Source organism: Fusarium sambucinum, chromosome II (genome assembly GCF_050947815.1).
Source record: "Fusarium sambucinum isolate potato_lamoka chromosome II, whole genome shotgun sequence".
Classification (NCBI taxonomy): domain Eukaryota; kingdom Fungi; phylum Ascomycota; class Sordariomycetes; order Hypocreales; family Nectriaceae; genus Fusarium; species Fusarium sambucinum.
In genome coordinates, this window is record NC_139293.1 from 6,366,914 (window position 1) to 6,390,360 (window position 23,447).

Genomic DNA, 23,447 nt, shown 5'->3' on the forward strand with positions numbered 1-23,447 from the left:
CCAGCATCGTTGGGTGGCCGTAAATGTGAGTATTGCCGGTTCAGCTGGCACCCCTTATGAATGGATCACCCACTACGGCCAAGAGCATGGATTTATTTAATAAAAAAAGAATGCTCCCCCTGGGATTTGAACCCAGATTCACTATCGATGGTAATTGTGAGCGCTCTTCATTAAAGAACGCTCACAATTATCATCAACTGTGCGCCTTACCGTTAGACCAGGGGGACTTTTATTTGTTAAGATATGGCTTAGTTGTTTTGGTACGTGTAGCTATGGTTAGGGGAAGAATGAAATGGGAGAAAGAAATGCCCTCCCCAAGAGCTAACTCCGGAATCTCCCCTGTGTTGTGACGATTTGTGTGCGAGGGCATCGTTGCGCCTTCGTTAGACCAGGAGGGCGTCTGTTTGTTGTGATATGATTCTGTTGCTTTAGTATATGAGACTATGGATAGGGGAGGAATAAAGGGACAAGGTAAAAATAATGTCCCCCTGGGACCAACGACTTTGCCCATACCATAACCAACTTCAGGCCTCACACCTAGATGGTAGAACCTGTTGATTGGCATTGATCTGTATGATGATAGGGCTCTATCTGGTCGCGCTACCTTATCGATTTCTCATCTTTTAGGCTGATGCGTTGCACTGTTACTGATTGATAAGGTCAAATGAAATTTCCTGAAACGACCTGCTAACTGTCTATATAGGGTTTGAGAAGAATCTTCTGTACCGAGGGTGAGAATAACACTCCGCTAGACTAGACCCTTAATAGATTGTGTATTCTGCTGCCATAACGATCTCGTGATTTGTTTATTTGTGTTTATTGTTGCTCGCAGGCCACGTCTTTTAGGGTGCGTAGAAGAGTTCAATGTGGAGTTTATCGAAGTCGGTCGATGAATAATGACCATCAAATACGTCTTGTGTTGATCCGGGGATTGAATGCAACGTCTGCTTCAACAAGAGGTGATTTGTTTGGACGCCGTAGGCTTTATAACATGTTTATAGGCGGGGTTGGGTTGATCCGGGGTAGAAATGCAATCTGAGCTGTCGTGATGTGACAGATTGAGTGCAGTCTTGCGTTGGACAAGACGTCAACCAACATCAGAGATTAAGACAAAAATAATAGATCGCCTAAGATGTCATAAACATCCAAAACTCAGTCGCCGTTTACGTTCTTTATTGTGACTACTTACCCCGACATCCTCATCAACATGCACGCTATTGAGATCTTGGCTCAGCTTGAAGCACCTAGGAACTGATGGATGAAATATAGATCAATCTGGAGAATTATACTGCTAGATACTCATAAAAAAGCCGACACATTTAGTTGTATTCCCATTCTATGAACTAATTATTTTACCTCAAACTTCGCCGGAATAAACCACCACCCGGCCATGTTGATCAACACATGTACAGGATCTCTAGTTACTAGATATGGGGAGGCAGCTGGTGGTGATAGAATTGTTGCTGTTGATGCTGTTGTTGTTGTTGGGAGTAGTTAGGCATGAAGTGTCGCGGGTAACCCTGATTGTCGGCCACGTATTGTCGAGGAGGGTTGTATCCATCTAGCCCTCCACGGAAAGATTGCATATAACCTCTTCCTGAAGGTAATCCGTGACTGTTACCTCTCCACGACATTTGTTGGTTGCCTCCTGAGTTCCAATCCCTCGTTTGATTCTGCATGTGGTACGATTGACCACCGTTGGCATTGTTAGGAGACTCGTTATGCCGAATACCGTTGAAGTCACCGTTCCCCGTAGTATTCCCGGAGTTTCCCCTTCCTCCTCTTCCTCCTCGGCCTCGATCTCCCTGTTTTCTCCATCGGTATGGTCTCCGGTTCCCTCTTGGCTTCGTGACGGAGAACTCAATCCTTTTGAGGGGAGAAGTAACCATGATATTGTCCGCAAGACCATGTTTTTCAAGCTCTTCTTTGCTGCAGGTGCAAATTTGGAACACGTGCTCAAGCCGCTCTATGTTCTGGACCTCTGGAACATACATTCGCACGAAATCCCCGTTACTATCATAATCGAACGCCTGTTTGACCTGATTGAAAGGCGTCGACTCTGCTCTCGGATTCGTACCGACATGTGATACATACTGCCAATTGGAGAAGTTGCTGTGAGTGTCGTAATCTATTAAAGCTTGTTCGTAGTAGGCAGCCCCTATTCTCCAATCTATCCCCAACGACTTTGCGAGGTACGATGCGACATTTTGTCTGGCACGATTCGACGTGTATCCTGTGTGAAAAAGTTCCCTCTGCGAAGCATCGACTAAGCCCATGCCTGTAGTTCCTCGTATCCAACGATCTATCATGTCTCGTACTTGTGCTGGGGGTGGGTGTTGATCGGGCTCAGCATCCTCTTCTCGGTCTGTCAACCACTTCTTATCGTAATTGCCACTAGCCCCTTTAAAACCATCAATCTTAAAGAGACGGACTCCGAATTTCATGGTGCAAAGTCGCATGTAGTCGCGCCACAGAAGCTCGAAGCGCACACTGCGAGTTCCTTCATTCTCACCCTCACCATAACCCATGGCACCGGAATAGCTTTTTTCCAGCCCATCTTCGAACTTGACAAGTTCATCGTGGATTGAGCGGGCAGTGATGTTACCCATAGCAAGGTATGCCGAAAGTTTGGTGCTGTAGTCGATCCCAATCAACCCGTTCCGGGTCTCTTGGTAAGTCGTCATTGAACCCGACTTGATGAGATGGTAAAGACGGTCCCAGGCAGGGCTTTCACCGCCTTTGAATGGGTGAGAGGATTTTGCTCCTTCAGGGAAAGGGGGAGGGTCAGAGATGATGGGAGCTTTGACCGGTTCCAGTAGAAGTCGTTCGAACTCGTCATAATCGTCGGGAATACGAAAAGGGGCTTGCTGAGATGGGATCCGGGAAGGAAAGGAGGGCAACGATCCGGCCTCCGGACGTGGTAAAGGCGGGCGAGGACGCTCTCGAAGGGGCTCTTGTGTTTTTCTATAAGACGTAAAAACATCAGGAAGATCAGTGCATTCCTTCGTTAGGCCAGTATCACGACTTCGCGAGGTTAGTGACACACTTCCACAAGACACAAGAGGACTTACTCATCAATGTAATACTTTTCATCCTGCCAAAGCTTAAAGCTGATGCCCTCCTCAGAGCACACCGAGGCAACGGCATTCTGGTCGTCCAGCTCTTCTTTCGAGGGCTCCTCAGTCATCCAAACAGTATCGACAGACTGGTTGCTTTCGTTCAACGACATGATCAAATGCTTCAAGACATCATCAAACTTGCCGATGCGAACCAGTATGCCGCTGCCAATGTTCTCAAAGTTTTTCTTGACGTCCCAGATGCACTCGGCCTGGAACTTGGCTCGAAGGGTGCCACATCTCCAGAAACCACCGACCTGGCTCTTGGCTAGTGGGTAGGGAGACTTTTGGCCCTCGACAACAAAGCCAGAGGTTTCGATCTGGTGAGGGGGGAGGATGTAGATGGGAAGGAGGTGAGTGAAGCCATGGTCAGTAGTGGCCAGGTGGTGGAGAATGGGGTTGTCGATGGCCCGGAGGTCGCGTCGAAGTAGATAAACGAGGAGTTTATTCCCAGCCATGACGAATGTAATTATCGTGGGGTTGAGGCGTCGTAGTTATGCGTCAAGGGTCCTTTTGTTTCTGGGTCGGAAGGGAGAATTTAAGGGGACACGATTGTCAGATCTAGGTCTGCAGGTTGTGTGACTGGGATTGGAGGCCTGATATTTCGACCACCAGTATTTTCTTTTGCTGGTCTTAGTAAAGTAGTGGGAGCTGCAGCAGTGCTGGAGTCGTTTAGTGGATTGTTGAACGAGGACGAATAAGGATCTGAGCTGAGCTGAACTGAGGAGCTGTCTAACAAATGAGTCTGGTAACTCGAGAAGGGATATATGAGAGACTTGTGTGTAAGAGTCTAGTTCGATGGGGAACGGTGGATATGGATCATGGAAATACTATCAGGATGTCTTTGCTATAATATAAGCTACGGTTTCAATAAACCACCGTAACTTAGCCTAGCTTACAGGAGTAACTTTCAACGGTTCCTGGCCAAGAGATAGTGTGAAGCGAAGCAAAGCAAAGCAAGTAACGTCTTCAGGGGGTGTATATATCGGACCCTTGAGAGAACTAGGCGGGATCCTAGCGTGGTGGGTAGACTTGTATGTGATGAACTCGATAGTGTGGGTACTGAGGGAACTATGATGATGGCATCAAGTCTCCTAATTTGCAAAGTAGATCTGAGACTAGATGATGAGTTGAGGATGACTGCAGATGAGACAAGTGACAAAGGGAAGGCGAGTTTGAGTTGGGGTGAATCGTAAAGGCTAACTAACTGACCACAGTAGAGGGATGATTGAATTGAAAATTGATGACGATGACAATCAAGTAGGTAACTAATAAAGATCCAACGGCGATTTAGGATCAAGGAGACCTGCAGATTTAGATGTAGTGATCGGTACGCTAAGCATCCGATTTATTGTAAACCAGGATAGATAAGAACGTTCAAACAAAGAAAAAGGATACCGTATACAATAGGTAAATCTTTCAATATGAGATGTACAAGGAAAAGAAAAAGAAAAATAGGTTTAGCAATAGACAAAAAAAGAAAGGGAAAAGGGTAGACAAAGTAAAATCGTCATTTTGGACCCTGATCGGCCCGAGGGAGCTAGAATTGATAATGCCTTTCTTCTCTTTTCTCTTGTCTTGGGTAGTGATGATGGGATTTCCATCACTTAGATCTAAGCATCCTTGTAGCTTCATGCGGATCGAAGGTGACAGGGGCACGTCCCAATTGGATAAGTTTAATGCAAGTACGAGTCCGGGACGACGCGCAACTGCAGTAACGGCATCTACAGGGGAAATGTACCTATAAAGTCGATGATTGACAGAGACAAGGGGCGGGCATGTTGACAGTCTGACAGTCCCCTATTTAGAAACGTCAATCATGTCTGTATTCATAATCTTGGTAGCCTCGAATTTTAAAACAGAAACAGCCATGCTACCATATCAAGCCTCACCTCCGAGATATCGTGATTCCTTTTCCGCCTCACTTGTTTTTGTTCTCTTGTACGACATGATCTGATGGGATGAGATGAGATGCGATGCGGCTGTACGGTTACCGACCTATCCATCGACTCAAATCGCTACTGGGGGCGTGTACGTTGTTACATAAAATGTGAGACAAGGGGGCAGCCGAGTTTGAAAGAATAGATTTCTCTTTTCTTATGGCGATGTATCCGTAGAGTAGTACTGTACGCGCCGTGTCCGTGATCGTGGTCATGATTGAGTTGATTGGGATCGAGAAAACCATAAAATCAAGGGTCCATCCAACCACAACAATGACATCATGACTTGAGAGCTAGTTGAAGGGACTGAATGGACGACATCTAGACTCTGGTAGCGTCTATACTGTCTTGCCTTCAATTTGGTCATATAGTTTCAAGGAATAGCATGTAGATGTTAGTATTCGCTCTGTATACAGAAACAACCTAAGCAATTCATCCAGCCAGTCCAAAAATGACTTCTGATCTACAAGTAGGGTAATCGCACACGGCCATCAAGCGGAACCAGACAAACCTACAAGGGTCTAGGCGTCTTGTCATCCACGCCAAGACGAACAAATGGCCTGACAATTAATTATAATTACTTTTTTAATCGCATTGTCGATACAGAATTTATATGTTCTACCTAATCCCTGCCGATCTGTTCGAAACGTGGGTTCCCGAACATCGGGCTTTCAACAATACAAAGGAAGGGTTCTAGGCCTCATGCACTACTTTCATTAGTGTCAGCGGCATTTGCCGCCTTCTAGGGTTGGAACTGCAACTATCACAAAGGGTGCCATTAACAGGACGCGTCTTTACTGATCATCCTTAACAAAGCAAATATCTCAACGGGCGTCGACTCTTCCAGCCCTCTAGGTGAAATGCATGTCTCATCCCATGCCTCAATGCTCCATTGAACACACTCGTAATTGATTGCAGAAAGCCTCCATGCAACTGTGTCAGCCTCGCCATACCACGATTGCCAAATCAGTCAAGCAGAAAGTAGATCATGGCCAATCTTTTTACAGTAACATGGTCTCGACCGGGGTCATTATTGATTCGTTTCCGATGTTTAAATCTCTAAAGTCTCTGGACATCGGCAAGAATTACTACCAACAAAACAACCAGGTGTCCTCAATCTTTCGATTTCACTGCAACATGGAACTAAGCGACGCAACAATGACGAAACCAGTTTAAAAGTGCAAAATCTCAGTCTCATTCAAACTTGTAGCGATTCGAACCAGACTCGATTCGCCGCTTAGACTTTTCGATTCGGGGTCTTTTTCAGGAACATGACATATCATGACGACAGTCGCGCTTATTAGAGGATCGCCGTCGCCGTCATTGCTGAACGAGAAGGGTTGTTGCAGAGCTAGACTGTCCTCCTGAATCCAAACTCGAACCTGTTTTCGATATTTTATAGTGGTTGTAGAATGGGAATATCGATTAATTGAATCCAATTGGCATCATTTTCTCAAAGCAGAGCATACACCTTCCACTACACGAAACCCGATCTCGACATTTTACGATCTTGCACGATCCGTTCGGGTCGCAAAATCACGTTGATCTTATCGAATCGCTGACTTCTCCTTCTTTCCTGTAATTATAACATTCGAGATGCGATCAAGGCGACGCATGCAATAGCATACGCCACAACGTAACGACCGTCATGGCATGACTGGAATACGAATGATCAAGCTCAATTCTATGATGAACCTGACGTAGGGGCATGTTTTCACTTCCATCATGTCTCATTTGAATGCACGATCGTGGTTAAGGACGAAAAAAGGTGTTATTCAAATCATTTTGTCTGCACAAATATATGTCACTCATCGCGATTTGGCTCATGTCGTTGCTTCAAACAACACCAGGTGGACAAGGTAGACTCAAAATATCCCCAGTCATTTCCATCACTATAATTCACTACCGCAGGCGAATATGCAAGTGCACATTTCGTCATTTCTCTTATGGATCGAGATCTCAATCTGAGTCAGGTACAATCTTCAATTGGGCAGAGCAGAGTATCAAGACTGCCATTCAACATTCATGTTTCTCCTCATTAAGAACGTTGCAGACTTGACAGGACGTATTTCGTCATTGATGCTATACACACACATCCGCCCGAAACACTTGCTGGGTATCCATCATCTTTGATGGCAAGACATTCATCTAGAGCCATGGATATCCTTCACTGACCGACAATTGTTAAACCCACATGGGATTACATCCTCGGTCGGAATAGTCGTATTTCCGAAGAAAATGACCCCAGATTTTGGAAACTGGGGTAGAGATGGGGAATCAAGAGGCTCAATCAGCTGTAAAGAAATTTTGGTGATATACGCGAGTTTGTCTGGAAAGAGATAGATCCAATGCAAGATTTATATTGATTCAATCTTTAACCTCTTGGACTTTGAGAAAAACACCACAACCAGGTCGAAACTGTCATGAAGCCAGGTAGATACTTATCACGTCGTGCATACTCGGAGACACACTCATTTTATTCACTTATATATATATACATCATCATACGAGGTTAACCCATTAAATTCATTTATACAGTGACTAAAAGCACATCCCCAATTCTTTTATCATCATGAATGAAGCCAAGCCATGATAACAATTGGCAACTTTGATTGGTCAAACAACAAAAGCTGATCCTCTCTTTTATGAACCCCTGCTGAGGTTAACGCACTGTAAAGGTAACTGTTCCAGGCGTAAACACAGTATAAATTACATCTCCATCTCAACTCGAGACCCAGCGTGTGCCGCGAAGCGAAACTACCCTCGGCTAAGCGATATCCAAAAGCCGAGAGTAATCAATATGAATGGCTATCAAGCTTCTCCAAGACAAATTCTCAGGATCAGTTCTGCCCGAGGTCAATTCTCTTTTTTTTCTTGTATCGTGATACCCCATCTCTCCCCCTCACCAATTGACCTTCTTCCTCGCTCAACAAGCAAGAAGAAAAGTCAGGACCTGACATCTACTATGTCTGCTGTCAACAGGACCCTCCGAACGGCCACCAAGCAGTTGCGCTTCCAATCTCCACGGGGTCTTCGTGTCGCTGCCCCTCTTGTGGCCCGCTCAGCTCTAAGTGCTGCTCGCTCTTCGATTCCCGCTTCTCACGGCGCTGCCTTTTCAACATCTGCTACCAAATTCTCTGGAGCTCCCGACATGTCTTCCGCACCTCGTGAATACGATCCTGAGATCAAGGATATTGCCGACTATGTCGCCAATAAGACTATTGACTCTGAGCTTGCTGTGAGTACCTGACGTCTCAACTTTGCACCCCGCAATACCCCGCCTTGCGCTTCAACACCAGGAAATCATCACGATAGCAATTGGCTTCAATTTAGCATTGTTACAAATATACTAACTTGTTAAAGTTCGACACTGCTCGATGGATCCTCCTCGATACTCTTGGCTGTGGTCTCGAGGGATTGAGGTTCAAGGAGTGCTCTAAGCTCCTTGGACCCATCGTGCCCGGAACCGTTGTCCCCAACGGCCCCAAGGTCCCTGGTACTCCCTTCCAGCTTGACCCCGTCAACGCCGCCTTCAACATCGGTGCCATGATCCGATGGCTCGACTTTAACGACTGCTGGCTCGCTGCTGAGTGGGGTCACCCCTCTGACAACCTCGGTGCCATCCTCGCTGTCGCTGACTGGATCAACCGTACCAACAAGGCTGGTGGTAACCTCGCTGGCGGCAAGACCTTTGTTGTCAAGGATATTCTCGAGGCCATGATCAAGGCTCACGAGATTCAGGGTTGCTTGGCTCTCCTCAACTCCTACAACAAGGTCGGTCTTGATCACGTCGTCCTCGTCAAGGTCGCCTCTACCGCCGTCGTCTCCAAGATGCTCGGCCTCAACGAGAAGCAGATTGCCGATGCTGTCACCCAGGCTTGGGTTGATGGCCAGTCTCTCCGAACATACCGCCACACACCCAACACCATGTCCCGAAAGTCATGGGCTGCCGGTGATGCTTGCCAGCGTGCCGTCAACCTCGCTCTCAAGGTCCTCAAGGGTGAGCAGGGTGTTCCCACCGTTCTGTCCGCTCCTGTCTGGGGTTTCTACGATGTCCTCTTCAAGGGCCAAAAGTTCGAGTTCCAGCGCCCCTACGGAAGCTATGTCATGGAGAACGTTCTCTTCAAGGTCTCTTACCCTGGTAAGTCTATTGTCCGCTACAAATGAACCAGCTAACACATCACAGCCGAGTTCCACTCTCAAACCGCCGTCGAGGCCTCTGAGAAGATTCACCACCTCCTCAAGTCTCAGGGCAAGTCTGCTGCCGACATCAAGTCCATCACTTGCCGAACTCACGAGGCTTGCATCCGAATCATCGACAAGCAGTTCAAGCCCATGGACAACTTTGCCGACCGCGACCACTGCATTCAGTACATGTGCGCCACTATGCTCGTTTTCGGCCGTCTTGAGGCCACCGACTATACCGACGGTGGCGAGGCTGCTACTTCTCCTCTGGTCGAGTCTCTCCGTCAAAAGATCAAGTGTGTTGAGGATCCTCAGTACACCAAGGATTACCATGACCCCAAGCTCCGAACCATCTCCAACGCTCTCACCGTCGAGCTCAACGATGGTACTGTTCTCGATGAGGTCGCTGTTGAGGCTCCTCTTGGCCACCGTCTCCGTCGTGAGGAGGCCAAACCCGTCATCCTCGAGAAGTACAAGCGCCACCTTGGCCCCCACTACCCCGAGTCCAGAGTTAAGGAGCTCGTTGAGCTCAACTTGGATGCCAAGAAGCTCGAGTCTACCCCCGTTGATGAGTACGTTGACCTGTACGCTGTTGAGAGCAGCAAGTTTGTGCAATAAAGGGATGTTCACTGGATGAAGGACATGAAGAATGCATATTAATCACAAAGCCCAAAGAAGGCTATGCTTGAATAATGAATATATCACGCCTTAAATACAATAAGTCACTGAGTTTACCTCCCAAGTCTTAGGGTATAAAAATAAATAGTCTAAAAACTATAGTCTAAGTAGCATAAACTAAAATAGTAATTTCGTCTCTTATGCTTCTAGTTAGTGGACAATTTTTCTAATGCCTTGAGGAGCGGATCGAGAGTTCTATAACGTCACTTCACTTGTCTTCAGTCTCGGAGTCACTGGCTACCTTGACTTCGATATCAGTCGTATCCAGGCCCTCAATAAGCAACATCAAAGTGGCCTCATTTTCGATTTATTGAGCAGCTTTTAAATCATGAAGTTTCGCAATCAGGTGTAAAATGCTAGAAGGCGTTTGAGTTACCATCGAAAGCATTCCTAACCATCAAAATATCTCGTGATTGATGAGGGGCGCACTGCCTCAATGCCCGCTTTATTTTTGTAGGGATTTGGCTTGGCCGAATTCCGAGCCTTGGGAGGCGACTCTTGTCACAGCGTTGAAACACTCTCCTCTTTCATTAAACTTGAACCTGACATCCTGTCATTACTGAATCTTTGTCACGTTGCAAGTCGCAAACTCTCATCCATCTTTGTCAATACTTACCTACTCTTTACCTGCACGGCCGGACCCTTCGGGCGCAACATCAATCATGTCTGCTGATCGCCAGACTATTATCGAAGTGAACCGTTCGCTTCGCAACATCAAAAATGTAAATCTCCTTATCGCGACGCCAGCCATGGCGACCGCAAAGCTAACACACAAAAGGAACTCGAGAACCTCCTCGAGCGAGGCGTGATTGACGACTCCGTCTACGATACCATTAACGTCGCTCTTCCTCCCGAGTCTTCCCTTTCAGGCCCCCTCCGAACTGCTACAGGCGCCAACAAGACCACCGCCGCCAAGGCCGTGTCTCCCGCGCCAACTCCCTCCCCCGCGCCATCCGCCCAGGCGGCCCCTACCAAGGCCTTTAACGATCTCAAGATCAAATCCAACTCCCCTGCGCCGCCCGCATACGACCAGACACCTCCTCCTGGCCTCCCTACCCGCAACGTCAAGCCTACCGTCGCACACGCTCGCGCTCTATACCGCTACGCCGCCTCTGACGGCCGCGATCTATCCTTTGAGAAAGATGACCGCATTGCTGTCTACGAGTACATGAACCAGGACTGGTGGATGGGCCGCAACGACCGCACAGGCCAGGAGGGTATCTTCCCTCGCAACTATGTGCTCGTGGACCAAGAGACCAAGAAACCCGTTCAGCCTGTGCAAGCGCCGGTGCCTCAGCCGCAGTACGGATACCCTGCTTACTCTCAGGGCCCGCCTCCCCAGCAGAACCCCTATAACGCGCATGTGCCGCCCATGGCTGTCGCCGAGGGATCCGGACAGCAGGCACAGGAAGGAGATGGCAAGGACAACAAGGTGAACGAGTATGGCAAGAAGTTTGGCAAGAAGCTGGGCAATGCCGCGATCTTCGGAGCCGGCGCTACTATAGGTGGCAACATTGTCAATAGCATCTTTTAGATTGTGTATTTACGGGCATCAGTTGTCGAATTGCTTTCGGGCGTACATTCTTCGGCGTTTGGTTTTGAAGGTAAGTAGTTGCATCACCACTACGAAAAGTGGGCTATCTTGGCGTAGCTGCACTGTACTAGCAGGCTGAAAATGCACTGTATTGTCAGTGATCCGTGCGCTATATTGTAGCGCCTGCTTCGCTATAGCTACAGGGGATACTGCGCTATAAGAAAGTCTTAGGCCTTAAATTTATAGTGGTATCAAACAGTACAAGACAGTACCTATAGATACATATAAGTGGGGCGTTTTGCGTAGTGGTGGTGCAACTACTTACCTATGCCGGTAACCATAGTAGAATTACATTGTGGAGGATATTGAGTTTATACTTAGGGGCCATGAAAATCCCCTGCCATAAGCACTTTTCCTGCTTCGAAGCGTTTACGAGCAATAGTAATCGCGATCTTGAGGCACTGAAAGTGCATATTATAGAATTGGAACATAAATTGCCTTGGTTGTTGTTTCTCATATGCTTGAGTAATGCCGTGATTCCAGTCTCTGTTTTGCTGCTAGAACTCATGAGGCGTCTATTGTTCATCATGCCTAGTGGGTTTTAGAGATCACAGTGTGAAATACAGTACTAAATCCATTCTCTGGTGTGACGATGATCGATATTAACACTGTATCCGTACGTCGCAAAATTTCTCTTAACTTTTCCTCATGAAAACTCGAGACATCCAAACAGCATCACAAAACACAACAAAAATGTCGACAACAAAAAAGAGACAAGCGGAGGATACTCCCGCTCAACCAAAACCTAAGAAGAGCAAGAAGAGAAAGGCGGGTGCACCAGATGACGAATTACTCGATACTGAGCTTGGTCTCAACACGCTCTTCACCAAGATGGACAACCAACTCTTGGCTGATCATCTAGTTCAAAAGTTGACCCGTTTCGGAGGCGATTTGAGTGCTGTCGAAATTTCAGACATGACTGTCTCAGGTATGGCTATCTATTCTTGCATAAGATGAAGACTTTGCTCACCATCATCCAGCCAACGCCATTCAGGACACGACCACATGGCAAGAACCAAGAACCTTGGAAAAATTCCCCAATTTCCTGGAGAGCGTCACAGAGAACCCTGAACTCTTGTACAAGTCAGCCAAGAAGAAGGGTTCACCACATACTCTCATTGTTGCGGGAGCGGGATTGAGAGCTGCGGATATCGTTAGGTACGCTTGGCGCGATCTGCTGCGAAGGAAAAAGTTGACCTTTTGATAGATCCATGCGCAAATTCCAGAACAAGGACAACGCGATCGCGAAACTGGTAAGTACTTCATTCATATTCGCATCATACCTATTGCTGACATGCGCCAGTTCGCCAAGCACATGAAGGTTGAAGAGCAAGTTCAATTCCTCGAAAAGCACAAGACAGGTATCTGTGTTGGCACACCTGCCCGTCTAATGGATCTTATGGATAACGGTGAGTTTAATGCTGTCATGCTCAAGGACCTTCTGACTGACCCAAATAGGTGCGCTCTCCCTCGATGGCCTAAAGCGCCTGGTCGTGGACGCTTCCCACATCGACCAAAAGAAGCGCGGCGTTTTGGACATGAAGGACACTATGATGCCTCTGGCTCGTTTCCTATCGAGAAAGGAGTTTAAGGATAGATACGGCGATGAGAAGAAGCCTCTGGCTTTGTTGTTCTATTAGATGCGATACCCTTGAGAGAAATATTAATCTTCCACTTTCTACGTATATCAGCGTTCTGCCAAGTGAACCCATAAACAACATTCAGTGGTCTGTATCTCTCTACATAGATAATGGAATGTCTATCGAAAATGCTTTATGTAGGGATTTAGATCAACGATACGACTCTATCAACCTACTAATCCACTGTTGATTAGTCACGCCGATGACTCCTTCCCGCGTAGGTTAGTAGGTATTTATATCTACATCCCTTCTATCGAGCACCGAAACTACCAAATCATCGACAAACGTTGACACCAACAACATGCCCCGTGCTGCACACGAGATTATTCAAGACCTACGCCAACAAAATAGTTCAATAAAGCGAAAGCATGCCATCCCAGAGTTCGCAAAAGCCTTACGTCGCGATAGCTTCCAGACAACATGGGATACTGTTGGAGCGGCGCCTGGGCTGGTTAACTTGATGAACGAGCTCAGCATTCGAGATCTTCGCCAGTTGTGCAAACGCTTAGGAATGACAGCTTCAGCCCGACAAGCACGACCACAGAGGCGTGCAGCTCTTGGCAAGCTTGTTATCATACTATTCGAGGGGAACAAAGATGGCAGACCTTTAAACCGCTTCTACCAGGATATCGTCCCTGCTTGTGACCTCGATATTATACAGAGGTTTGAACAGCCATGGACTCTGTCACAGCAGAAGTGTCTGTTAGCAGGTCAACGAGAGCACAACGAGATCAAGTTTCTTGAAGAGCTATCCTCGAAGGAGCTTGTACTTGCTCAGCACAAATCCCTTTTCCGTGGCAACATCCCTCTCACGGAGAGGATATTGACAACGATCCTCACGAGCAAAAGGTGCCCTCCGGATTTGATCAATGAATTAGTTATGCCCTCCCTCAAGCGCCTACTCAAAAACCGCTATGATGATAAGACGCGAAACCAATATCTTGACCTCGTCCTCCAAGTTGCCCGAAAACACCAAATTGCTGAGCAACTTTCTCTCGAAAAGGGTGGACTTGTTCAGTACATTGTCGACCGATGGTGCAATGAGAGCCAACAAAAATTCTGTTTGGAGCAAGCGATCGAGTTGCTCCCGTGTACAACAAAGTCAAGAGCAGATTACTTTGAGCGTCTGCAGCAGGCTGTTTGTATCTCTGATAGATTGAACCATGAAGAGAGATATGATCTTTTTCGCCTGCTTCTTTTACATATGAAGGATTACCAGATTGATATTGAGAGCGACTCAGAGCATGACCTCGTTCGCCTGAGGCAATTCTCCCGGTGGCCGTCTTCGCTTTTCTTCTCGATGAGCTATCGAATGTCTCTTCAGCTCTTTGAGAAGTTGGACCAATTGTTCCCACAGAGAGACTTCCTGGGTGTAGAAACACAGGGAACAACAGTCTTGCGTCAGTCTCAAGGCCGAATTAAGCATAGTCCTCATGGAGACGTGGAGGTTGTGAAAGCCTTATTGATCCGGAGATCAAAGACACAAGATGAGCACCCAGGTTGGCTTCAGCATGTCACTTATCTAGTCATGGAGAGGAGGACAAAGGCGCAGCAATCGCGGGAGGCTGTGGAGCGAGCATATTGGGCGATAAGTGCAGTCCACTTATGCGTAGCTGCAGGAGATTTGCCGTCCCTCAAAGAAACTATCGTGTGGTCACGACGTTTCATCAAAGATTCCGCAGTCAGTTATCGTCTCTTTAGCAACGACGTCTTCAAGACACAAGAGATAGAGGATCTTTTGGGTGCTATGCCCGACAGGAACGCCGAATCGCCCGAGACTGTTATGGCTCTCACTTCCTCTCTAAAGAAGAAAGATATGGATCTTGCAAACCAAATTCTCATTGAGCTGGTCACAATCGCAACCATGGCTGTTGGCGAGCCGGGGTTCCAAGCTGAGAACTGGCCTTGGTTATTCAACCTCATCCGATCCACAATTGATAGGCGTACCGGCAAGCTCGATGTCCTGTTCAATAGTCTCTCAAAATACACCGATTTCGATCGTGAACATTGTCAGAGAGATCTGTTGGAGATCGTCTGGAAACCTACAATCGATATTTTGATTCAGATCGGCGCTGCCCTGGAAGCAACCCATGGCTCAGTTCACGATACCCTGGTACCTATCTCATGCAGAAATTCCATCAAAGGCATATATATTTACCAGCGTCTTGCCAACACTTCCATTTCACCTCATCTCCTCGCAGAGCTGACGCGCTTCCTAATCGATCAGATGAGAGCGTGGCTAGGATCTAGAGGTCTACAAGCGCAGATGCATAGCATTGTCTCTGCAATTGATCACCTAGCATCCAGCGAACCGCAGCTTGCATGCCCTTTCATACACAACTTGATCTTGGATGATGATTTTAAAGAGGCCTCTTCGTGGCATCGCCAGCTCATGAGTCATAGGTTTCTCTCAGTTCTTCCTGCAAGAAAGGCCGAGGAATTTCTGCTCGGTATGGGCAATGCGATGACAGAAAGGATGAGAGAGCATAATCAAAATTCCGTGTCCAGAGAAGCGGATCCAGACACTTCCACGGAGAGAAAGTCTGGGCCGATCAAGGTCACTACTGTGAAAATGCTTGCCCAGCTTTTGCAACAGAAAATCTTTATAGATCCTTCTTCGTCTTGCGAGATTCTTATCGGCCTTCTTTCTGAGACACAGCATATCGACATCCGTGTTGCCATCGCAGCAAGCCTTTTGGATACAATGGAGGAGCCAGATTGCCCTCCCAACATACGGAAACAGATACTCTCTGCTCTCGAAGAGTATGTTGTACCGGTAGCTTCTCGACTCAACGAAAGACGTGGTATTGCCGAATCCGATTGGAGCGCGGCCTCCGAAGACGGCGTTGATCTACCCATCGTTGGGGACAACACTCCTCTACTCGACCTATTGATCGAGAAAGCTCAACTTTCGAAGCTAGAGGAAGCTGTCAAGTTACAGATTGCCCAACTTGTTATGGCTGCGATAGAGCAGTCAGCCGTGTTAAACACACGCTATTTGAACTTGTTCATGACGAAAAACAATTTTTCTCTGAATTACCTGCCTGAAATACCAGTCCATCTGGCTCCGCTTTCCAAGGCCTTCATTCACCTGATGCCGTACATTCCAGCTCGCCTTTACAGAATGGTAGAAGCAGCCATGCTCATCTATATTGAGCCTTCATCTGGGATGACAGCCATCAGTGAGGCCATTCAAGAAGATCGCGAATTGGTCAACTCAAACTCAGGCAAGCACTGGCTTTCGCAATTCGCAAGTGGCAGCCTAGAGCACAACAAGCATAACATCCGGTTTATACTCATCCACGCACCTCATTTAATTCAGCGAGGCCCTGAACAGCTTGATTCCAAATTGGCCAGCAATGGAGTTAATCGAACACTATTATTGCAACTCATTAATAACTGCATCGAAAGATTATTAAAGGTCAATAGAGTTGGCGAAGTAGTCAGCATTGTCAGGAGAATGTCTAGTGATAGATCCAAGAGCCGTGAGCATTGGAAGAACTGGCACAAGAATTGTTTGCCTGTGATTGAAGCAATCATTCTACAGACAAAGGAAGCTCAAGCACGCTGCCAGTTTATTCTAAGCGTACAAGCTCTCCCACTCCCTCTACCCGACGCAACAGAGGAAGAAGACAATGCATTCATCGAGAAGCTCTACGAGGTTATCGCGGGTCTCGCAGGACGCCGGAATTACCCATATCATACCGATTTAGGAACACTCAAGCAGGAGATCGATTATTGGCCTCTGGCACAGTGCTTTGCCCGATTGGCGCTCAAATTAGCAGCAGTTCGCGATTACGGTCTAGAATCGTCGGATCAGCCTAGTCTTGCGGACTATCTACGGTGGGAAATCGTGGCACATTTGCTCACCAAAGCTACCGGTCCCAAAACAGTCGCAGTGGAAGTGAGACGACTGTTGGAGGAGTGGTCAAGATCTAGTGACAAGATGATGAATTCCATGGGTACGGACCTGACAAGGACAATTCAACACAGAGATTGGTTAGTTACGAACTAGGGAAGCGACACTATGCGAGTATACATGACTGTTTGGGTAGCATCCTTTGAGCAAGAGTCGAGTGCTACTGAGCGAACATTGTCATCAGGGTATCAGAAATATTGGCCGCTGAGGCATAAGAGACGAAATTAGTAAGTAGGTTTATACCACTCAGACTCTTCTTAGTTTATTTTTTGTGCCCCAAAACCATGGAACAGCAGGTACATCGTTTCATCATTATTCAGGTGCTGTCTTGTTGCTCGGCTTCTCTCCATAACAGAACCAAACTTTATTTATATCCCTTTATTTGTCTGCGACGGGGAATTCACTGCCCGTCGCGCCCTTGTATTGGTCTCGAATAGCATCTGAGATGGCCTCATCTTTCATCTGCTCCGCGGCGGATTCATTTGACTGGTTGCCAGCGCCAAGGAAGTTCTCTTGAACATAGTCGACAGCTGCGAATGTGTTGTTAGCTTCGTGAAACATTGAGAGTATTGGATGGCGATCTTACCCTTGTCGAGACCGTCCTCCTTCTTTTCCCCAGAAGCTCCTCCTCCTGCCATATTGTTGACCTGAGAAATGTTAGTGGGCTCACGTAATTCGAGATGAGAAAGCTTGCCTTGTCCATGAAACCGCCAGACTCGGGTTGCTGTTGAGTTTGGTCGGCGTTGTCGTTCTTGTTGCCGCCGGCGAGGTTCTTGACGAAATCCATGATGATTGAGAGTGATTTGTATATTGATAATGTTTGATTAGGTTTTGAAGGAGTAGAGATGGAGGGTGGGGAGAGACAGGTCTTATATGCACATCAAAACTGGCAAGTCCGACCAGCAATCAAGAGCACCACATTAACAGTTTCTTGATTTGTTGTATGGCAGGCTGAGCCTCTGACGCAAAAACAAGGTCACGAAAGATTATGCGTGGGACAGAGGTGTATGACGTTGGCTGATTATGATTGGTAGTGCTAGAGATAAGGTGCGGCGATAAAGCTTAAACCTCATGCTCAGTACAACTTTGTGCCAAGTTTTTAGCAAGGGTTGACGATAGGACACAAGCTCTGTGCGGGGTTAGCTTCTACCCCATGATATCACAGCTTCACAAATTGGACACGGGTTTTGGTTTGAGTCATTATACATTGGAGCAGCTACAGAAGCAATCATTATCATACATCATTAGTTTCCTTCCTTCCTTCCTTCCTCCCCCGTGTGTAGCAAATCTCCTGGTATCCGTCATTATCATCACCCTTTTTGGTGACATTCATCATCGTTGTCGTTCTCGTCGCCTGTGTTTCTTTTTTTTAGCATTGTAAAATTTTCAAACTTTTTTGTTCGTTTTCGCGTTTATCGTCATCTCATCTGCTCGTAAACTCCTGGGCTCGTCATTCGTCGCCGTCATTAGAAGTTAGAAGCGAGTGTACCATCCGTCAGCGTCAATGACGGCCTGGCACCGCTTGGGCATACTTCCGATCAGCTCGCCGAGGTACTCCTTGGAGATGCCCTCCCAAGTGTCTCGTACAATATCGTCGATCCTGTACTCGGTAACACCCCCAAATAGGGAGTTGGCTTTGTCAGCCTTCAAGTTAGCGGTGACAGTGCCAAAGATTTCAGTGATGGGGTTAAGGTCGGGGGATGCTGGGGGCAGGTGAAGGACAGGCTTGTGACCACCTCGCAGACCATCCTTGATGGTTACGCTGCAGTGGGCTGGAAGGTCGGGTGACAGAGCAAAGCGAGGGCCAACTGAGTGATCTCGAAAGAAGTTGACAAGGCTGGGGAAAATGTTGAAATACCAGCTCTCAGGGCCAAGAGGGCCATGCTCGCGGTTGCTGTGGCGGGTCCAAGAACGAAGGTGGCCAGTGCCAGCAACACCTGACAGGTAAGCAAAGTAGACGTTGCTGTTGGTATAATCAGTGGGAGCAACGGGCTCAAAGTTGATGCAGTCGGGGTGGATGTCCTCGTCTGACTTGCGAGTGACAAAGACTTCTTGGGGCTGTTCGTTGAGGGGAACACTCATCTCGGCGTAGAAGAGAACACTTTCCCACTGCTCAAATGTCCAGTGAAGATGCTGACGAGCAAAGTTGAGACGCAGCTGTCGGGTCTTCTCGTCAATGCGAGGGCGGGTGATGGCAGGTGAACACTTGAACCCTTTGCGGCCCAGCGCCAGGGTGATGGTTCGCTCGGAGCAGTCAAAACCCAGGGCTGAGGGAACCTTGGCCATGGGAGTGCGGCGGGCGTTGGGGTTTGATTGGACAAACTCGACCAGCTGATGGATTTGATCTTTGGTCAGGGTGGGGATTTTGGGTCGAATGGGGAGGGTACGGGAATTGAGGGTAGAAGACGACGAGGTAGCCTTGCCGCGAGCTTGAAGACGAGTTTGAGCACGAGCTTTGATACGAAGGTCAAGGCGGGAGGCAGCTTCAGCGGCAACTTGGTCAGGCAACTGGTATTGGACCTGCTTAGCAACGGCCTCTTTGGACCAACCCTGGGCATGAAGAAGCTCCGCTCCCAAGATTTGAGCGTCGGTAGGAAGGGTGGAAGCTCCAAGAAGCTGCTCAGCCTGGCTGATGTTGCGAAGGAGCTGAGGGTCTGCAGGCTTCGCATGGAGATCAGAGGTCATGCCCTGAAGAGCGGCAATCTGATCATATTGCTGGCTAGACCGGAGCTGCTGAGAGGCAAGCTGTTTGTTGTAGCTCATAGCCCAAGCCTGATGCTCGTCCGCCGGACCATTTTTGGTCTTGTCAAGCCCGAATTGCTTGTCGATAAGACGAGTGAAGAACAGGGGATCCTGGGCAGGAGGAGGGGTAGCAGAGAGGGAACGGTTAGGGGTCGAGGTAGTGAAATCGATATAATGAGCCATCGTGGGAATTAATGCAGTGATGCAAAGATGAATGCAAGTTGATTGTGGAATAGAAGCAAACTGGTTCAAAGAACAATGAGCTGAAGATGAGGATGCAAGCAAATTGATTGTGAGAATAGAAGCAAATTGCAATTAATGGTGTCGGGTGAGGATGAATACAGCAGAGTGGATTGACTTGAGCTAAGCTGGTAGAGTGGTTGCAGCTGGGGGCGTGAATCTACCTAGGGCTTAATGGACTTTTGGTGGGCCGAGTTCGTAGGTATCAATTCATCGTATGCACTGTACACATGAGGCGCTGTCTTGTCTGTGGCTGTGGCGTTTTGGTGGACTGGCAGACTGGCCGGTTGACTCAAAGCTTCGGTGGGGCACGAGTAGTCCACGGCGATGCGTCATACCCAGTGTTGTAGAAAAGTTCAAGTATCGCGACAAAGACAGACTAAAAGATCTTTAGTTTCACGTACATACTCCCTATACATACCAGAGAATAAAAGTCAGTAGCCATGGCCAAAACGAATGAAGATCTCCTTCGACGGCCACTGTATCGTAAGTCAGCATCAATTTTTACCCCGCCATAGATCGACATGTCCAGAATCGCAATACTGACATATCCCAAGTCTATGATCTGCCCGCCGAGGTCTTGGACACATTAATCCTCAAAGATGATGCCGATGCTGAGGCCATAGCCGCTGCTGAATCCGCCGCTTCTTTACCTACCGAGAGTCTCTCAGATAGCAACCTCGTCGGAACCCAGGCTTGTTCTTTGTGTGGTCTCACATTTACAACAGTGATAGATCAGCGTGGTCATCTCAAGTCCGACTTGCACCACTACAACCTCAAACAGAAATTGCGAGGACAAAAGCCCGTGTCGGAAGCCGAGTTCGAAAAGTTGGTTGGAGACCTAGACGAATCATTATCGGGTTCTGATTCAGAGGAGTCGGAAGAAGAGGAAGATGGCCGACAAGAATCAACCCTTACCACACTCTTAAAAAAGCAGGCGAGATTGGCCGACAAGGCAGGCAGCGATGATGAGGGAGAAACTGCAGGTAAAGCAGGTCGCGGCAAACCTCCTCTCATCTGGTTCAGCTCTCCTTTGTTGCCTGAAAAGAACTACTTTGGAATGTACCGTGCCATTCTCACAGGGGACGAGCAACGGAACCAAGACCTGGTCGAAGTGCTGAAGAAGAAGCAGGTGGAGCCCATCGCAATGCCCAAAATCCCCAAAGAGGGCGCCTTACCAGAGGTTGCCTACAAGGGTCCTCATATCTTTCTATGTATGATAGGAGGTGGTCACTTCGCAGCCATGGTTGTCTCACTTGCTCCGCGACCCAACAAGAACGGCACGACCATGAACCGAGAGGCCACAGTGCTGGCACACAAGACGTTCCATCGATACACCACACGACGAAAGCAGGGTGGTTCTCAATCGGCCAACGACAACGCCAAAGGAGCTGCACACTCGGCTGGTTCGAGTTTGCGACGATATAATGAACAGGCTCTGGTGGAGGATGTGCGAAATCTCCTTCAAGAATGGAAAGCTCTTATCGACACTTCCGAGTTGCTGTTCGTCCGAGCGACAGGTATGACGAACCGGAGAACCCTGTACGGCCCATACGAGGGTCAAGTATTGAAGCACAATGATACTCGACTGCGAGGCTTTCCCTTTAGCACACGGCGAGCGACACAGAATGAGCTCATGCGATCCTTTATCGAGTTGACACGACTCAAAGTCCGCGAGATTATTCCTGTGGAGGAGACCAAGAAGGAGGCAGAGTCTGCTGCACCAAAGACGAGTGCGAAACCTTCAAAACCAAAGTTGTCCGAAGAAGAAGAGACAGCGCTTCTCCACACATCTCAGCTGCAAGCGTTTGTTAAAAGGTCAAAGGTGCCAGCTCTGCTCTCATATCTGAAGAACAATAACATCACGGCCGACTTTGAGTTCCAGCCCGTAGAGCAGAATCATCATGCCCCACGACCACTTCACCTTGCCGCTGCTCAGAATGCTGCACCGTTAGTACTCGGTCTCCTTGTTCGTGGGAGTGCGGATCCTACCATCAAGAACAACGAGGGTAAGACACCTTTCGAGCTCGCTGGTGAACGATCAACGCGAGATGCTTTCCGTGTGGCCCGCTCTGAACTCGGCGACGTTAAGTGGTCCTGGGATGATGCCAAGGTACCGCCCGCCATGACGAAAGCTGAAGCCGACAAACGTGACGAAAGGGAAAAGAAGGAAGTCGATGATAAAGAAGCTGAGCGCCGACAGGCCGAGGAGGAAAGGTTGAGGAGTGAAGGGCCCAAGGTGCCGGAGGGGCGAAAGCAAAAGGGAAATATCTTGGCAGCGGGTCTCAAACAAACGCCCCAAGAAAAGAGAGAGGCCGAGTCGAGAGGTCTGACGCCAGAGATGAGGATGCGCCTGGAGCGTGAAAGAAGAGCACGAGCTGCGGAGGAGAGACTTCGAAAGATGCAGAACGGTGGATGAGATAGAAGGCCACAATACACAAACACCAAGAGTAGACTAATGAACTGGCACCAAATCATGGACGCTCTGTTGTTTACTTCTTTAAGAGGTTGGGGACTTGTGGGCTATGTAAACGTGATGTATCGCGTGGCGTAACTTTCCTATTGTTCTGCCTGAACAGCGTTTGTTCGGCGTCATTCGCGCAGCACGCGCAGCACCACTCCACGTCACAATAGAAATAATAGACAATCCTTTCACAGAATTGCGGCTACCGGTCACATCCCATAGAGAGTAGAAATAAAATGGTGGTCTGCTCGACGTTATGGTGAGTTTATAAAGACCAACTCTATGCATATAAATAGCAAACTACTAAGGCGAATACCTCATCTGGCTTCCTTGACTGGACAGCAGTCTATAGGGTAAATATCTGAGTTCTTATTTTAGATGTCAGTCATATATCCGTAGACAAATGAGCCTTCCCACTGAGAGTAATGTTCCCATGCTTACCTATTCCGGATATTGAGTTTACGATGTGTTAAATAGTCATTTTCTCAATGAATCATAGTATCAATTAGAACGGCGGGTGATAATGCTTTACGAGAACACTCACATGCTGGCTCTACTCGAACACTTTGATGAGCTACCCTCCGTTACCACTAACTTGACATACTCTGATATCAGCTGCCAAGTGTCCACCACCACAAGCTTATGGAGCTACGAGTAGTAAAAGAATAGTGGTGGATATGTGTTACGATCAGAAAGGGTGAGCCGGATCAAGCTGTACAAGCCGGATATCTTGACGGTTGTGTTATGGAGCATCTGTAAATGATAGCCACACAGTGGTGCCTTTCATGGCGGTATCGATGGTGATGTTGTTACTGCTGCTACTTATGTTGGTGATGCTATCATTGTTGTTACTTCGCTGCTACGGTTATTATTGTTTCTTGATGTCATGCGATCTTGCATTCTTCAGAGCGACTCTTCGGTCCGTGCTG

The 23,447-nt window shown here is 47.9% G+C and overlaps 8 protein-coding genes across 8 annotated transcripts; 5 read left to right on the forward strand and 3 right to left on the reverse strand.

The window, feature by feature from the left end:
- Positions 1–1,424: 1,424 nt before the first annotated feature.
- Positions 1,425–3,574, reverse strand: FSST1_009071 (DASH-cryptochrome; the record flags this gene model as incomplete). Its single annotated transcript, XM_083226014.1, has 2 exons — positions 1,425–3,024; positions 3,072–3,574. The coding sequence occupies 2 exons, from the start codon at positions 3,572–3,574 to the stop codon at positions 1,425–1,427; spliced, it is 2,103 nt and encodes a 700-aa protein (XP_083085032.1).
- Positions 3,575–8,021: 4,447 nt separating this feature from the next.
- FSST1_009072 (protein PDH1) lies at positions 8,022–9,859 on the forward strand (the record flags this gene model as incomplete). Its single annotated transcript, XM_083226015.1, has 3 exons — positions 8,022–8,294; positions 8,420–9,197; positions 9,243–9,859. The coding sequence occupies 3 exons, from the start codon at positions 8,022–8,024 to the stop codon at positions 9,857–9,859; spliced, it is 1,668 nt and encodes a 555-aa protein (XP_083085033.1).
- Positions 9,860–10,581: 722 nt separating this feature from the next.
- Positions 10,582–11,453, forward strand: FSST1_009073 (SH3 domain-containing protein; the record flags this gene model as incomplete). Its single annotated transcript, XM_083226016.1, has 2 exons — positions 10,582–10,641; positions 10,698–11,453. 2 exons carry the CDS (start codon positions 10,582–10,584, stop codon positions 11,451–11,453), a joined length of 816 nt encoding a protein of 271 aa, XP_083085034.1.
- A 753-nt stretch (positions 11,454–12,206) lies between these two features.
- On the forward strand, positions 12,207–13,153 carry FSST1_009074 (U3-containing 90S pre-ribosomal complex subunit-domain containing protein; the record flags this gene model as incomplete). Its single annotated transcript, XM_083226017.1, has 5 exons — positions 12,207–12,441; positions 12,494–12,671; positions 12,721–12,766; positions 12,817–12,922; positions 12,972–13,153. 5 exons carry the CDS (start codon positions 12,207–12,209, stop codon positions 13,151–13,153), a joined length of 747 nt encoding a protein of 248 aa, XP_083085035.1.
- A 301-nt stretch (positions 13,154–13,454) lies between these two features.
- On the forward strand, positions 13,455–17,168 carry FSST1_009075 (uncharacterized protein; the record flags this gene model as incomplete). The annotated part of the gene is made up of 1 exon (XM_083226018.1): positions 13,455–17,168. One exon carries the CDS (start codon positions 13,455–13,457, stop codon positions 17,166–17,168), a length of 3,714 nt encoding a protein of 1,237 aa, XP_083085036.1.
- Positions 17,169–17,450: 282 nt separating this feature from the next.
- FSST1_009076 (uncharacterized protein) lies at positions 17,451–17,859 on the reverse strand (the record flags this gene model as incomplete). Its single annotated transcript, XM_083226019.1, has 3 exons — positions 17,451–17,602; positions 17,659–17,719; positions 17,767–17,859. The coding sequence occupies 3 exons, from the start codon at positions 17,857–17,859 to the stop codon at positions 17,451–17,453; spliced, it is 306 nt and encodes a 101-aa protein (XP_083085037.1).
- Positions 17,860–18,545: 686 nt separating this feature from the next.
- On the reverse strand, positions 18,546–19,997 carry FSST1_009077 (uncharacterized protein; the record flags this gene model as incomplete). Its single annotated transcript, XM_083226021.1, has 1 exon — positions 18,546–19,997. The coding sequence occupies one exon, from the start codon at positions 19,995–19,997 to the stop codon at positions 18,546–18,548; it is 1,452 nt and encodes a 483-aa protein (XP_083085038.1).
- A 500-nt stretch (positions 19,998–20,497) lies between these two features.
- On the forward strand, positions 20,498–22,473 carry FSST1_009078 (uncharacterized protein; the record flags this gene model as incomplete). The annotated part of the gene is made up of 2 exons (XM_083226022.1): positions 20,498–20,540; positions 20,612–22,473. 2 exons carry the CDS (start codon positions 20,498–20,500, stop codon positions 22,471–22,473), a joined length of 1,905 nt encoding a protein of 634 aa, XP_083085039.1.
- Positions 22,474–23,447: the final 974 nt, after the last annotated feature.